Source organism: Actinia tenebrosa, unplaced genomic scaffold (genome assembly GCF_029948245.1).
Source record: "Actinia tenebrosa isolate PJP-AT-01 unplaced genomic scaffold, QUT_ActTen_1.0 PGA_scaffold8__29_contigs__length_14323225, whole genome shotgun sequence".
Classification (NCBI taxonomy): domain Eukaryota; kingdom Metazoa; phylum Cnidaria; class Anthozoa; order Actiniaria; family Actiniidae; genus Actinia; species Actinia tenebrosa.
This window is the reverse complement of record NW_028292585.1, coordinates 7436605-7453364: the sequence shown is the minus strand read 5'-3', so window position 1 is coordinate 7453364 and position 16760 is coordinate 7436605. Positions and strand designations below refer to the sequence as shown.

Here is a 16760-nt window from a genome sequence, read left to right as displayed (position 1 = left end):
TGCTTGCAGCTGCTAGGCCGGCTTTTAGTAGGTTATGGTCATATTCCTCGGGTATGGTTGGCAACGCGGAAATATGCTTTGATGGTTTCTTAACTACGGGTAGCTTCGTTTCGTGTACCTTTTTTGGCTTCTCTACGAAGTGAGGAATGCCCTTGGTCATGTCAGAGTTCACGTCATTCACCCCAAACTTCATGTCTTTGGTTGCTCGCTGCAGCTTGTTGTTGTAACCCACAACGGAATTAGCGTTGATAACCAAGTTACTTGGCATTAACCAACAACCCGTGGCTACTGCATAGTCCAACCTTGCCTTAGAATTTTGTATAGCTAGTTGGTAACGCTGTACGCCCTTGCTAATGTCACCCTCCAAGATTGAACTTTCGAATAAGATCAAGGCTTCGGCTCGCGTCTCTTCTGCGGCGCCGGTATTTCCAATTATACTTGATCGGGTATTTACCTGAGCTCCAAGGATAGAATACACGTAAGCTTCTATGCTGCGGCTCAAACGGGCAAGGCCAGCTCTAGTTAGTCCTTTGCCTACTTTGGGCATGAAATTAAGATATTGCTTCGTTTGCTCGTCGTTGGTAATCTTAATAATCAGTGGATTGGCCCCCGCATACTTACCACCCTCGTCTTTGAACAGAGGTCCGTCTCTGACTTCCTTAGTGGTCTTAGCATTTGGTTCAAAGAAGGTGCTACTGTCGTGAGTTTCTTTGTGATACCCAGTGTTCCATCGTAGATTCAATGCATGAACTTCCTTATCACTTAGCTCGTGTCCATCAATCCCCCAATAAGCCCAAATATGTCCCAAGCCATTGTTAGCACCGACAGTGCATCTAAAATCCTTCCCTACAACACCGAACTCCTTACAAAGCCTGTTATAGGCTGGAACGTCGTATTTGTTATCTCTTGGATAGAACGCAGCATCTCCTGGTAATGCAGTAACGCCCATCTCATGCAGTATTCTTCTAACCGTGAAGTGAAAATGAAACATAAATATTGAATTCTTCATCAAGTTCGCACTTACACCGCAGCCGCTAGTGGCACACCAAACCGCAAAGTTTAGTTGCTGCGGCCAATAACGCATGTTAGGACCACTTAACCATTTATGAGATTCCTTAGCGGTGGTATGAACAATGGGCACGTTTTTGAAAATATCTCGCACCTTTAACGGAAAGGAATGGTTGTTTGAGATCCGCATATTCAGCGTTAGGCCCAAGCTTGGGTGTTCATCAAATGGAACCGCGGGTATCGGATAAGTACTGGTACCCAGCAATAATTCCTTTGACCAACTAGGTTTAGTAGGTTTTTCCTGCTTGGGCTTATGTTCAACATAACCAGGCGGTAAGATCTTAGGATGCTTCAGCTGAGAGTCTATCTGATCGACCAGCGTAGGTTTCAAATCCTCATTGCTGTACATCCTAGAGCCGTTATAGTAAATACCATCGGGCCTTCTTTCGAACTTACTAGGGTCTGCATGCGGAAACATCTTCCTAAATGCTCTCCAATTCCAGTAATCTCGATTATCGTGATGTGGCTGCTCCTCAATATCATTCCCAAAAGCGTCGTACATTAGTATATATAATGGATGTCATACCATCAGCACCTCCACTTTATCCTGAACTTCCTAAGGAACCTAACGAATTAAACGCTGAAAACTTTCGTCTGAATAAAGCAAATTTAATCCTAGCTTACTTGGAAGGGCAGACAAAACACTACGAAAAAGTCCGAAAAAAGTACGTCAGAGCCCGGAGTACGCTACATAAGATTTCGATAACTTCAGGATCCATATCTGTTGTGTTAACAGGCTCCGGCGTTGCTACTTCGCTTACCGGACCGGGAATAATCGTTGGAGTTCCTTTGGCCGGCGTCGGGGCAGCCTGTGGTATTATTTCAGCCGTTGCTACGGGCATTATGAAACAGTTGTCAAGCAAAATATCCAAGCATGACACGACAATAGCTCTGTCAAGGGCTAAAGTAAATACGATTACCGATCTTGTCTCGAAGGCTTTGCGTGACAAAAAGATAGACGACGTTGAATTCTCGCTTATTCTGGCCGAAGAAGGCAAATACGAGAAATTAAAGTCAGACATAAGGAACAAAAAAACAGTCGTAAAAGATCTTTCCGAGGAATCTCGCAAAAAGATCTACCAAGAAGCGAAAGAAGAGCTTCAAAGAAAGCTTGCTCAGTAAACATCTGCTTCGAAAAGAGCGTGACGGGATTCTATTTACATATCGAACGTCAGTCTAGAAAATATGCAAATTAGAGTGTAAGACATAAATATAATAATTTTCACATACATAAGTGTCCAGATGTGTCTGGCGTTCGCTTGTGATCGTGGACTTTGGAGCTGGGGAGGCCTAAAGTCCCGAGTTCAAGCCTCGCTGTAGACGCATTTGGACCGGTTGCTGTGAGTGAAAAAAAAAGCCTCCCCCACTCACAGCAACCGTGGGGGGAGGGGTGGAAAGATAGAAAGTGCGATTCAACCGAGGAAAAGTTGGAAAAGTCAGGGGGTGTCTTGGGACGCTGTCCGGAGTTCACCCTCTGGTGGGTCGTAAGAAAGACATATGCAAAAAACCCCACTGGGGATAGCTTGGTGTTCTGCGCGATGCATTCCCCAGTGGGGCTTCTGGCAAAATAAACGCCAGTTTTGCATTTTTATTTTCTCGGAATCCATCCTAATAGGGGGTGGTTGAGGTCTATTTTGTAAAATATTTCGTAAATTACGTCAGGGTAATAAGGAATATCCTTATCCAGCCGACAAAACATCCACTCGGCTTTTGTCATATCAGAAACCTCGGGAATAGACTTACCGGTAATTTCAGATAAAAGATAGGGAATAGCTTTGTAATATTTTCCTAGTTTTAATTTTTTCAATGTTTTCCTTAAGCTTTGTGGGGTTGGCTCTTCTAAGTGGTCTATGATTTTCTTCTTTACTTCGTTGTCTAAATATACCGGTCGATAACCTTGGATATGACTCATCCAGTCCCTAAAGTATTTTATTCTCTTATAAGGTGTTTTCTTACGACCTCCATTGGCGTAATATTGCTCTCTGGTAGCATTTGGTACGGCATTACGAATATTCTTACCACATTCGTAACACTGTGCTGACGTGTCGTCTTCTATTTGCATTTTTTTACCACAACAAATATACTTATTTGGCTTAGTAGGTACAAACTTGGGTTTCAAGCACTTTACACAGAAATCATAAGCAAACTCTTTACATTCATGCATCGTATATAAGACAAATATTTTAACTTAGTAATGTGGGGCACCAGTAAAACCCGTAGAGAGCTTTTCGAATCGAATTACGCAGGTAATACCCAGAACGACCTTACGGGTAATACCCGCGGCCGACGCACGTACGTGAGCGCGGGGAATACCCATGTAATTCCGGGGGGTGGCCGCGAGTCCCCCTACCTGCTGCTACAATACATTTGGTGACCAAATTGTTGTTGTTTTTGTGAATCCCATATAAAGGCCTACTGACACACCAAATTTCAAGGGTGGTCAAAAAATTTGATTTCCCACTTTGCTTGAGTCTTACAGAGACCTACTCTTAAGCTCAAGACTGTGATATTTTGTTCATTATTTGTCATTCTACAACATATCGAATGAGCTCCTGAATCCAAAGATGAGCACCGAAACAATTTGCATTTTTTCCTTTCTTGTACACGAAGCCTTCAACAAGATACCTGGGCATTCGAGGGAAAATTCTTCGTACGATCAATAGTCCATCATTGCCATTCTAATCTTTCAAATGTGACAAGATTCGCTATACTTTAGATCAGATTTATGATACAAATGGAATTATTTCAATAAAGATGTTTCCAGGGCTGTCAACCCCCAAGATATTCAAATCTGGAGAATTGATAGGGAAAGGACATGACGTCACAGCGCGTCAAAAAGCACGCGAAAAGACGTCTTTCGCTTTGTAACATTTGATGTGATTGGTTTATTTCTGACCAATCAGACTATCGCTTATATTACAATGGCCTGCTTGCAAGAACAGTTCATGAGGAACGTTTTGATTTTGTTAGCGATATAAAATAACACAAACAACATGAAATAATTGGAATTTTATGGTTGTGAAAGTCTAGTCTCACAAGACAAGAAATGGTCAGCTTCGGGGATTATCCGGGAGATTTGATACTCTAATCTGGAGACCGGGAGACACGGTCCAAAATCTGGAGACTCCCGGTTTATCCGGGAGAGTTGACAGCCCTGTGTTTCCAATAGTAATAAGTTGTAATGACGTTATTGGCTCCGAATATTTCCGCCATAAATTGCTTATGTAAGCTAATTATAGATCAACAAATTTAAGCTTCTAGCTTTGTGAAAATGTTTGTTATTGTTTCTTCTACTAAATATCGAAACTGACAGTTGCTTTTTGTCGATACTTTTATATTTTTAAGTTTCAAGTGTTTAATTTTTGATATACAAAATTATTAGTCAACACAGCTAGATTTCACTTCAGAAGGTAAATAAAAAAAATCTCTGGGTGCTTCCAAAATGACCTATTCAATAAATATATATTTTCGAGCTTACCTATTTTCATAACATGAATACAAAACAAGTGGATCACTTAATTAGTTTAGCCTTTTTTATATAAAATTATCTTGAATATTTATCATGCAACAAAGGTGGTTACTGGATATTTCTACTTTAGCATTAATCTATTCTGCATTATTGGTAAGACAGAAGATGATGCTATGAAATCAGAACAAGCATGAAATTGAAGCCTATAAATAATTTATACACATACGATGGGATGAACCCCTAAATTCCTTTTTATATTTTTATAATATTTCAACAAAATTTTCAGTTCATACTACAAAGAGGACTCATGCTCACACTCTCATCACTCATTAGGAGCATTTCAAATTTAGGTCTAGGACTAGTTAAAGCTTTATTTTATTTTATTTATTTTTGTTTGTTTTGTTTTGTTTTGAAAGTAAACCTTTTTTAAAAAAGAAAGTCTCCTTTTTTAGCCTCTTGTAAACTGTAATACTTTATGCAATCAAAACTGATTAATGCATTGTGAAAGGTGACTGTAACTCTTTTTTCTATCTATTCCAAATGATATCATCATTCTGACAAATATAATAAATGAAACACAATTATATCTCACTTCTGTAGTTAACCAATGATCTATTCCAAAAGAGCTTAATATATAGTCAATATGTGAGCTGTTTCAAGAAATAAAACCTGGAACTGAAAAGAAATAACATTGACTTAGAGTCACACAAAATGTATACTTCCATTTTAAAGTTTTAAATTTTTTAAGTTTTAAATTTTAAATTTGACTAGGATATAACCACACTCCCAAGAAACATCTAATCTACTGATCTTGTGTACCAAAACAATGGAATTTTAAGATTAATACATAAGGTATACTTATGAAGCATTGTAAAGAATAAATATCTAGCTGCTACCATGAATATATATCACTGGTTTTTTGCAAGTGAACATTTTCATGAAAAACCTCAGAATTGCCCAACTGAGTTCAGGAATTTTTCTATATATATATTTTTCTATTTTCTATATGGTCTTCTCAACAGTATACCTTTTAAACTATATATATATACATTTGTATGAATGGTAGATAGAAAATCTATCTTCTTTGGTTCTTTACTTTTGTAAAATAAACACTGAGGACAATTCACATGTCAAGGCCTCTGCAGTCAAAATAGTGAAGGCCTTTACACATAATGACTTAACACAAAAAATTCAGAAAGACTTTTCTATTTTCAATGCTGCAAAGTGCTTATATAGAGAAATACATTACTACGTAAATAGCAGGTTTGGGATACAACTGAAAAAACCTTGAAAAGCTAGAAATTGAGAAAAAAGTCATTTTTGACATTGTTTAACATTGTTTTGGTTTTGGTATTCACCTGTATAAAGATTTTTAAAGAAAACAAGACCTGAACCAAACTATACAACAGCTCACAGTTATACACAACCTTACTCCCACTTTACAGCTATAGCACTAAACAAAATATTTTCCCTTTTTAATCAAAGGAGTTTACCTCCACACTAAACATTATCAGTATATTATAATATTATGGGGTTGTTTTTTTCTTTTCATTTATAATATATGAACTTATTGAACTGAAATGAAAGTAATATGACTGGAGATATCCTAATATAGACTCTAATTTGCATTTAATTCCTTTTAATAGTGATGAAAATATTTAATTGTAAACCAGGAGGTGATTAAACTAGCCTTTTAACAGCAACTTCAGTCTGTGTTCAAAATCTTCTTGAAACTTATGAAACTGTTTGAATAATTTATTGTTATTGTTGTTGTTGCTTTTTTTTTTGCTTTTCGTTGTGTTTTTTGTTTGGGAAATTCCCAAGCGAAGCCATATCTATGATTTTACCTCACGTTATTGAAATTTGTCGAAAATTTGCGAGTACCAGAATTTATAAGTAAGGTATTTTACATCATAATCGGGGTAAAAGCATGTTCACCTATAACTTTTATTACGAATTTCAAAATTTACAGTATCCATGACTATATTTACTTGATTATCTTGACAATCGATGAGCTTTTCAAGTTCAGAATCTTGAAATAGACTTGGAACAAGAAAACGATAATTATATTCCTTCTCTGTCTTTTTATCAAAGTAAGCTTATCGATGACTTGTTTGTGTCCGAATCAGACTGAAAACTTGACAATTTACCATCTACCGGGCATCGTGTTACTCGTCTGTATCGTTTTCTTGATAAACTACGGCATATGATCAAGGTGTTTGAGATAAAAACTGCGATTTTCGGAAGGAAAAATGCTCGACAGGAATCCTTTCCTCGTCCGCCATTTTGTCAGAGCGCCTGCGATAAAATCAGCGGTAAACCATATTGCGCACTCTCAGTTGAGATTTAAATTAGCCAATCAGCGGTTTTTTAGCCGTGTCGGTGCTGTTGCTATCAATTATTTCTCCTTAATTTTGTAACCTTAACTGCTCCTTTAATATTAATTTAACTTAATGAAGTCCACAAGCACTTGACACCTCGTGTCTTAAACCACGTCACTTTTTTCGCGCCTGGGTATCGGGAGATTGGATCCTATTTGTCCAGGAGTTGATTAGTTCGCTTGTCTTTGATTATTTGCCAACATTGATCCTTAAAAGTACAATTCAATTGTTCGTAGCTAGTAATGTTAAGCCCAATTGAAACAGGAAACAAAAGCAGTGAAATTAATCAAGCTTGAATTGTACTTTTAAGGATCAATGTTGGCAAATAATCAAAGACAAGCGAACCAATCAACTCCTGGACAAATAGGATCCAATCTCCCGATACCCAGGCGCGAAAAAAGTGACGTGGTTTAAGACACGAGGTGTCAAGTGCTTGTGGACTTCATTAAGTTAAATTAATATTAAAGGAGCAGTTAAGGTTACAAAATTAAGGAGAAATAATTGATAGGAACAGCACCGCTAAAAATTAAAACAATTTGGCATGTATCTCAACGTAGTAAGACAAGCTCAAGGTAGAACAGAAATAACAAACGTGAAAATTCGATATCAAACACAGACTTAGCTATTCAGATAGATACTCAGATTAAATCCTGTTAAAAAAAATTTATAAATCAATAAAGCATTAATGAATAAAGCATATTGTATTATATCGTATCGCATAAAGGAACCAACTCATGAACAATTCTGGCACAAATTCGAACAGCAAGTGGTGATGCAGACGTAAAGTAAAGACTGGAAGAGGAACGCACGTTTGTAACATCATTTCATTGCGCGTTTTATTCGCGCAGCTGCAGAAATGGTGACGTTCAGAACTGAGGTGATGGAAGATGATAATAGCGACGTTGTACATGGTTGGGAGTCTTTTTTTACGTCAGGAGGATAGACATCTTAAATTGTACAAAAACTGAATATATAATGTATATATCAAATTACACTTCACAAAGATGAAACGGTGGAGAAAGAAGAGGTAAACTAGTAAGAAAAGTAAGGTGAAGGAAGAAGAAGAGCAATCATAGGAGGGAGAAGGAGAAGGAGAAGGAGGAGGAGGAGAAGGAGGAAGAACAGGAAATTACAAGATGAAAATGGCTATATATCAAGTGCTGAAGTATTTTCCAGAGGGTATATTCATTTTATTTTCCCGAAGATATCAAGTTACACTTTCAAAAAAGAAATTGAATTCAAAACTAGGCAAGGCTGTTCGTTGTTGTCGGTTTTTAATACCATAAAGTTAGTCTTACGCGATCTAGCACACATCGTGATACCAAGGATGTTGCTCAGTTGCTGCACTCATTGCAATAAACGGTGTCTTTTAAAAAGGAATGCTTGACAATTCTTCTGAAAGTTATTCAACTTCTGAGTTGCTGCGAATCATCTTTCACTTCTAATACTGACAAACGAACAAAAAAGCCTTTCGTGGAGTCAGTAAAACGGCACAGAGAGTATTTTTAGTTGCTGTTTTCTTCTTGATTATCGAAATCCGGTTTGATGGCTATATATTTCCTTATAGATCATTAAAACAAACTCCAAAACAATAAGAGGCCTCTTGCTTGCATTTATATTAATCTCACAGTACAATAAACTTTTAAAACATGTGTTTTTTTCTGTAGAACTAGATTTCTGCCTTCATTGTCTTCACACGGCAAGAATTAAGTGGAAATCTTTGGGCTTAAGGAAGCGTCTCTGGGGACCGGATGGCAAAGGGAATTAGCATCTTCTTGGTTTTGTTAGGACCGGTAATTGTTTGTTTAGTTAGGTTATTAACCCTGTTAGTTGCTTTTATGGCCTTTTTTCCTTTATTATGTACATTGAAAATTTGAGAAATTTACGAAGAGAAGCCTTCTGGATTCCACCATGTTGCTCTCATTATCCGAGGAATTGTTTTAGTTGAAAGTCTTGTAGTATATTGATGCATCATTTTTGAACAACAAAACTTTTCTGAGCAACGTGCAAGGAAACAGAAAACTATCATAGAGAACGACTTGGTCTAGTATCACTGGACGAAACTGGAGGAAACTAGAGGGAAGAATCCAAAGTAGAAAAAAAGAAATAATAATTTTGTCAAGATATAAGTACATGGTTGCATCACCTATTTTACTGACACAACAAATATCCAACAAGTGTTTCACAGTTATAGTTTGGTCATGGGCATCACCAAGGTAATTTGAGTAAGTGCTACTGGCTAGTCCAAAAACTGGAAGAATCTCCCTTCAGACACTGTGTTGAAAGTACTTTGAGATATATAGTAGTTTGTGGATTACTTCACAGGCTTGTGCAAATAGAACGTTTTCAAAGAAGCTTTGCCAAACAAAGGGATCATTGGTGCTGACAAAGACCTGGAGTTACTAGGTGCTTGAATGTGACATTAAAGTGTCAACAAAGAGAACTACGTACAAGCAAATTGAACTTTCCAAAAAACGTCAATGGTGGCCTTACTGCACTTTTGAAACGCATGGAAACCTGACTTTTTTTACCATTTTATTGGTGTCCGATTTTAAACGATTTGATCAAATACGACCACAAGTTGATGTAGAAATAATTTGAGCACGTTATAAAGCTGCACAAAAGAAGTTGATTCAAGGGGTCATGAAAAATACCAAATTAATTAGAAAAAGTCAAAGTTCATAGAAGGGAATTAAACAACCTCAATATGACAGAAACTACAAAGCTACCGGCTAGTTTTAGCAACAGTACAGCTTTCGAGAGCTCCACAGCGTTCCTGATGGTGCAAAAGAACAACAACAAACGCCAAACATCAATGACAGACGATGTATTCAGAATCTTTCGACGAACAGGAAAAAAGATATCGCAAATTGGTCATCAAATTGAGAGAGAAAGAGGAGTCTACTTAAAGGAATCGTACAGTCATAAAAATGCACTTTATAAGGAGTTGGCTAGCATTCCGAATGTCAAAGAAGACATTGGTCGCAGGAAGACTAAAGTACTAAGCCATATGCCTCCTTTACCGCGATTTGCAGACGTACACACGAGTGATCTTATTTGTAGGCCGGTAAAGAGCCAGCTTTCGAGGCAACGACCAGGACAAGACACTGAACTGGAGCTAGAAAAACGAATTAATGTGAATGTTTTGAAGCGCTGCGAGTGTTGCCGAAGGCTGGCTTTTCGCTACAAAGAAATGTCAGAAAAGATGCAGAATTTGGCAAAGCAAGAAAAAGAGGAGGAAGAAGAAAAGAAACAAAAGAAAGAGTCCAGGGAAACTAAATCAGCAAAACAAGAAGAAACTAAACGTGATGCTGAAATTCAAAAACTGATAGAAGAAGCACGAACAGCATCGCCATTCAGACAAAGCTTCGAGAAATCGGAGGGTGGCAGCGAACAGACAAGACTGTTCCAGTACTCATCCAGGAAACCAAGCGAAGCAAGGCCGGTGATTGACGCTAATCAACGAGTAGAAGCGAGTTTTAGGAGCCTGAGACGACAATCACAGGCAGTTCAGTCTCAAAAGCACACTCCAGTACAGCCTCGAAGCGTGACCACTGTTCCAAGTCCAACAAAGTCAGAACGAAACTCCACTCGTGATCGTTCCTGGTCTATAGTGTTTGACAAATGCTCGTTCACTGTTCCTCCAGAGCCTTCGCCTAGCCCTCTGGGACGACAGAAACTCAGAGTGAAATTCGAGTACCCTCATTTGAAAGAGAAATTAAAAGTCAGCGGAAAGGATTGGAGGAACCATCTTCTAAAGCTTCAAGGTGTAAGAGTGAAAGGTAAAAAACAAACTGTTGTGGCTCTTTCCAAAGCGTATGTTGCTTTTAAGAAGCTTTTGAACAAAATGGAAGAGGAGAGAAAACGAGCTGAAGAAATGGCAGAGAGGTCTGATGATTCTGAAGGATCCTCGAGGACAGATTCACCGACTCACAGAAATCGATTACAAAGTGAGGCAAGTATTGTGGCTTCGTTGCGATGGCAGCCAAGAAGGACATCCCGAATAAACTCGCTAATATCACCGCAGAATTTACACCAAGTTAGTTTAGAGGACAAAGACAAAAAAAATTCTAGACGAGTTGGTCTAAAGGAAGATTACAATGATGGGTTATCGGATTGTACGTCGGATGTTGATGGCGAGGGTCGATTCACAGTATTAGAGTGAATTAATTCTCAATAATAACAATAATGTGATGATTTGTTATAATGAGTTTGAAAATGTTTCTTTGGGCCAAAAGTTCATATACGAAAACAATGACTAGGAGTTTTTTCAATAAGATATTTCGGATGATATCCATCGTTCATCATCAGTTGAATGACTCACTACAAGTGTATTACAGTGAATAATGAGTTATAATGAGTTACTAATAGTGTTCACGGTCAACGATAAATTCTATTGACCAATAAATTCTGATAGATTCTTCATCAAATACGTTTTTATATTCATATATTTGTAGAAAATACAATGCATAAATATAACGCATCGCACATTGTATAAGCCAATCCGAGGTCGAGGAAAAAACTGAGTCTGGTTGGCACTGCAGTGCATTGTGGGACTGTTTAAGGCGACAGAATCCTGAAAGACGCCATCTTGGAAATTTGCCCCTTTCAACAGCCCCACAATGCACTGCAATATCAACTCGACCCAGTTTTTTCTCAACCTCGAAATGGGTAATATCAAACCACGAGAAAGACTGCAGCGCACGAGGAGATACATGAATATGGAATATACAACTTAAACAAAGAATCTTATTAATAAATCTTTAATAAGTATCTTATTTTCAAGAGAATCGGTCACGTGGTCCAAAATGGCAAAACTTTGCGTCTTAGAGGTCTTAGCGTACTCTTAATTAATCCATTTTATTTTCCAGAACATAATTGGGATTCCTGTGTTAAAATATATGGCAGACAACGAGTCTGGGGACGAGTTTATTCTCCTCTCCACAGGAAGCCCGAGAAACTCAAAGGAGAGCTTTGAACACTAGTCTCTCAGATCGAAAGTCTCATGTATATATATATTTTTTTCGTCCCTGTCAGTAAACATATCTTGACAATACATTGACATATTTCTTTCGACAATTGAGTATCCATCGAGAAAAAGTGCGATTTCTTTCGCATCTACAATACTTTTGAGAAGGATCTACGTTAAGTTCTAAATACCACTGAAACCTTAAAGAACAACAGAGGTTCTACAATATTATTCATAAGTTTCTATTTCTCGAAGATATATCGCATAATTGTTATACAAAAACTTAAAAATATAATTCGTATCCAACAATGCTTTGGTGTATTCTCCACAAAGCTTTGCTTATCCACTGTTGTACTTTGTTAAAAAACATGTACTTCCGACTGACAACAAAACTACTTCATTCTTGTTTGATTTCATTCGCTGTCTTTCCGATTGCTTGATGATACGTAATGGACGTGTTACACGGAACTTGAAACATCGGACTGACTAAAAGACGAAATTGCATATTCTATTCAGTTCTGTCACCTCTTTGCCGGATTCTAGCAGAGGTTTAGGAAGTTTTTGTGACAGCACTGAAACAGCGGCTGAAACGAGAATAATATGGTCTATATCTGACGACACTGCGTCCAAAAACTAACTCCAACCTATAGTTTTATCAGACTTTATTATTTATAGATTGACAAATTTTACCACCAAAATTAGCTTGCACTTGAAGGAATAGTCTCTTGTCAAGACTCGCTCTTTATTCCATCAAGAGCAAGAAAGGTTTTAAGAAGAATGACGTCAATGTAGAGCCACTTATCGGTCTATACTAAAATTATCATTTGTGAAGCAAAATTAGAATGTACTAAAGAACTTATGGTGCAAAATAACGTTTGATTATTCATGGAGTGCAACCACATGACTCAAAATCCCTTGAGATACAAAATAACAATGAAAAACAGCCACCATGTTGGTTGCTCTAAGAAGAAAAACCAATGAGGAATGCTTTATTATCATTAACCAAGATAGCGACTGTGACGTAACATGCACATCAAGAATAGATAATCCTTGCTATTCTCTGCCGTAGATTAAGGACTGTATTCGAGGGCGGTATCCTAATGAGTTAATGCTTGACGTAGAGAAAAAGAGTCGACAGTCTGGGCCGTTAGGTTGACATTGTAAGAGAGATTCAATAGAGAGCTGTCGGGTTTGTGTGGATATCCTTGTGAGCAATTAAAATAGCTGTGTTGTTGCAATCATAACTCACAACAAATTGTTTAAGATAGTTTTTTTTTCTGTGAAAATATGATGACAGCTTTGTGTCAAGTAAGAATATTAGTTCGGAACCTTGAGGTCCTGACTTACAGCACGTACGTGGCTTTTTTCCGTTTTTACAATTCGTCAATCAAAACTCGCAGTTAAAGTGCGACTACGCCAATAAAGGCACCCCAAAAAAATTTCTAATTCTGTTTCCTGAATCACATTTGTGACGCTGAACAACAGGATAGTGTCGATTTCTACACGCTGTTTCGTATTTCATTCATCTTGGCCATACACACACATATAAAGTAAAATCTATGCTTTAAAGACAAAAAATAGGGTGCAAATTTGGTTAGATTATATAGTTTTAATATTCGATCGTGATTGGCTAATTTGTGTGAAAATTTATTTGGGTGCCTTGATTGGTGTAGTTGCGGCTTTAACGGTCACAAGAAACTAAAAAAAGAAAAGAAAAAATCATAACTCAATAATTTTGTTATTTTTGGACATCTTCTCAATTTAGATGCTCGCGTTAGGAATATCCTGCAAGGGGTCTTGTGCGTTGGTACTTCCTCGAAACTCTTTCTTTACTGGTAATGAACTATGACTGCGGGATCGTTTTTACACCTTAGAGACTGGTGAGTTAATGCCTCAAATCATGCAATTAAAACGAGCGGATTAGTGATAAATTAAAGCTTTTTTAAACTTATTTATTACATCTTACATTTTACTGATCTTTTCGGCTTGGGAGGTCTGCATTATGAAATCACTATATCCTTGCCCATACCTCTTAATCCAATAGTCACCTTAAAAATACGAAAAACCGTTCGAAACGTCTGTTAAGTATACCTTTTTTGTGCGTTGCTCAACCATTATTTACATCATTCCAATCTTAAAGTCAGTTAAGTATACCTTTAAACTTTTTATACACATCTTAGTTGTTAGATTTAAAATGTGGCAGCAGGCCGATAAGGATTATGGGTACATACTCACTTCAAGCTCAATCGACGACAGGCCATGCCACTTCGAGCAGTTTCTGCAGTTGGAGCTCACTGAGTGTATAGATGCTTAAACTGCAATATGCAGCCTTATCTTTGCGATGAAAATTATTTTCAAGATCCTTGATGTATATTCAAAGAATATCGAAGAAAACTGTGGCATTTAGTTTTGAGTAAAAGAAGCGTGGGACGAAGATTAGGCTGCATCCAACTTCATAAAATAACTGACCAATACGCTATATAAAGTTTATTATTATTCCAAGTCTATAAATTTCAGTAAAAGAAACTAATTTAAATACATTTTTCTATATAATTTTTTAAATCTTTGTTTGTTTTCCTTGACTACAAAGTTTACAAACTTTCGTCACGTTGCCACTATTCTCCAGTCGGTCTGTTTTGAAGGAGAGAGATTTGATAATAAGTCGTACTCTACTGAAATTACAATTGGTATTCAATCATTCGTTAACCTATTTGCAGAATTAATCTTATGTTCAATAGGTAAAGTAAAACTGGACTTAGGCAAACGCTTTGGTTTGTTGACTCGAATGACCTGTGCAAATACGACTCCTCGTTGGGTATGCAAATTCGTTCTTACTGAGAGACTCAAAAGTTTAATACTAAGAAATAGTCATCACTGTGTGACAAAATTCATAAATTCCTTGTGAAATTACGACGGCTTTGTAGAAGAACCTTGAAGAATTTAAATAGAAAATTTATCTTTTGGACATTTTGGATAAGATGTGTATGGCCCAAAGGGTTTTTCCACATACCACACATTCTACATCTAAACCTCTTTGAAAACAACCTTTTTGATTTGTCAACATGGCAACCCCGTTCCATAACTTTAGGCGATTTTTAGAAACTTTTTTACTTTCCCATCGTCATCATCTGAGTAATCATTTTAATTTTAGCAGTCTTCGATTGTGTAGTTTCCATCCTTGCAAATACATTGCTCAGCTTTCCCATCACAAAACCGTGCCGGTAGTCATTCAGTTGTCGCGTTCTCCACAAAACTTTGAGTCGAGCTGAAAAACTGACCCTTTTCCTTGAACTGGCTTTGTATCAATTGTTTTAATACTACAAGAGAGTTTTTGAACTAACAGACGAAACTGTAAAGAGCACAGCAGAAATCAATCATCTATGCTTCTTCTTCTTCTTCTTTTTTTTATTCTTCAAAAGTTTTCTTTCTCGGAACCTGATCAAGTCCCCATAAAACTTGCTGATGTCGTTTGCTCATGAAACCACGCACATTCTTCTCCATATTGTAACCAAGTGGGTTTATATAAATTGATTCACACCTTGGTACCTTAAGTCCATACCTTAAAGGTGTTCTTGTTTCTATATCTTATTGAGAATCGACTTAAGGAACCGGCGGAAATCCACAATTGAGCGAGTCCATGAAGGGTCAACAACAGTACTGTTGGCTCGTGACTTTCATCGCAACAGCAAATAAACAGTCCATCGTTCCAACCACACAAAACTACGATAAAACCACAATTTTAAGATCTAAAAGGGGTTTAATTGGTCCTTTTTGAGATAGATTGCATGGAATGGACTCTAAATACCTTTTCTATTTTGCCATAGCTACTAGCGAAAGTATAAACGTCAAAGGCTTTTTTAATGACGGTCTAATCCATCCTTCTATCCCTTATTATCACTTTATATCCCTTATTATCGGACAAATCTTGCTCGTGTACTCCTAGTTCAAGCTCGCGATAGATCATTCCTACAAACGTTTAGAATCGCCCTTCGTTCTTCTCGTCTTCCCAAAATTTCGGTGAAGAAGGAGGCGGTCTAGAAGGCCTTTCTCCTCGATCGCGTGGCGAGGTTTGCTGTGGTCCAAGAGGAGGTAAATTTTTGCTTGGTCTTCTTTGTCTTTCGAATTTACTATAATTTACATTACTGGAATCCTTTTTCCACTCGTAAGCCGGCCGACTTGCAACCGTAAAGTGGCTATCATTGTTATTCCGATTTAAGCTTCCTCTAGCGTTCCATAAAAACTGAGAGTCGACATTAAGAGGGATTTCTTGATCCCTATCTTTAGTGGTCCGCATTTGGCTGATAAAAACTCCTGAGCCTTCGTGTTCCTCGGTTATTGAATCGCTAGCCTTACTTCTGATGGCCGGTAAAGGCTGTTTTCTTTGTATTTCAGGTATTGAGACTTGATTATGAAACTCTTGCTCTTGTCGAAGGAGTTTTAACAACGCTTCCGCTTCAGCGTCTTTGGTCTTTCCTCGCATTGGAAGACGTGACTGCTCCATTATTTAATTTCTAGAGGACGTTTTCTCCTGTACCAGCTTTTGGTTCCTAAGCTACCATCTCTAAAACTCCCGCCGGATTTAATCGGCAGATAACAAGGGGTTATAAGTTACACGCGCTGTAAGAGGAGTCAAAGTTGACGGGCCATCTAACTCCATCTCAGATTGAAAGATCTGTGTACTGAGCCAAGCTCAGTCTATTATTCAAAGGGTCCAAGCTTAATCGGGGAGCTGTCTATTAATGTTTGAACAAACTCGACAGCCGTGAAAAACACTGGCAGAGATCAACTTGTCAACACGCCAGTCAACAATTATTTTCTTCTTTTGTTTCTGATTGGTGAAGAAAAATTGTTTGTTTTAAGCTCAATTAGATTG

The 16760-nt window shown here is 37.6% G+C and overlaps 2 protein-coding genes across 2 annotated transcripts; one reads left to right on the top strand and one right to left on the bottom strand.

The window, feature by feature from the left end:
* Nucleotides 1-9595: 9595 nt before the first annotated feature.
* On the top strand, nt 9596-11136 carry LOC116299647 (uncharacterized). The gene has a single exon (XM_031708345.1). The coding sequence runs from the start codon at nt 9626-9628 to the stop codon at nt 11081-11083; it is 1458 nt and encodes a 485-aa protein (XP_031564205.1). The 5' UTR covers nt 9596-9625; the 3' UTR covers nt 11084-11136.
* A 3223-nt stretch (nt 11137-14359) lies between these two features.
* On the bottom strand, nt 14360-16707 carry LOC116299641 (uncharacterized). The gene has a single exon (XM_031708340.2). The coding sequence runs from the start codon at nt 16386-16388 to the stop codon at nt 15864-15866; it is 525 nt and encodes a 174-aa protein (XP_031564200.1). The 5' UTR covers nt 16389-16707; the 3' UTR covers nt 14360-15863.
* Between the last annotated feature and the right edge of the window lie 53 nt (nt 16708-16760).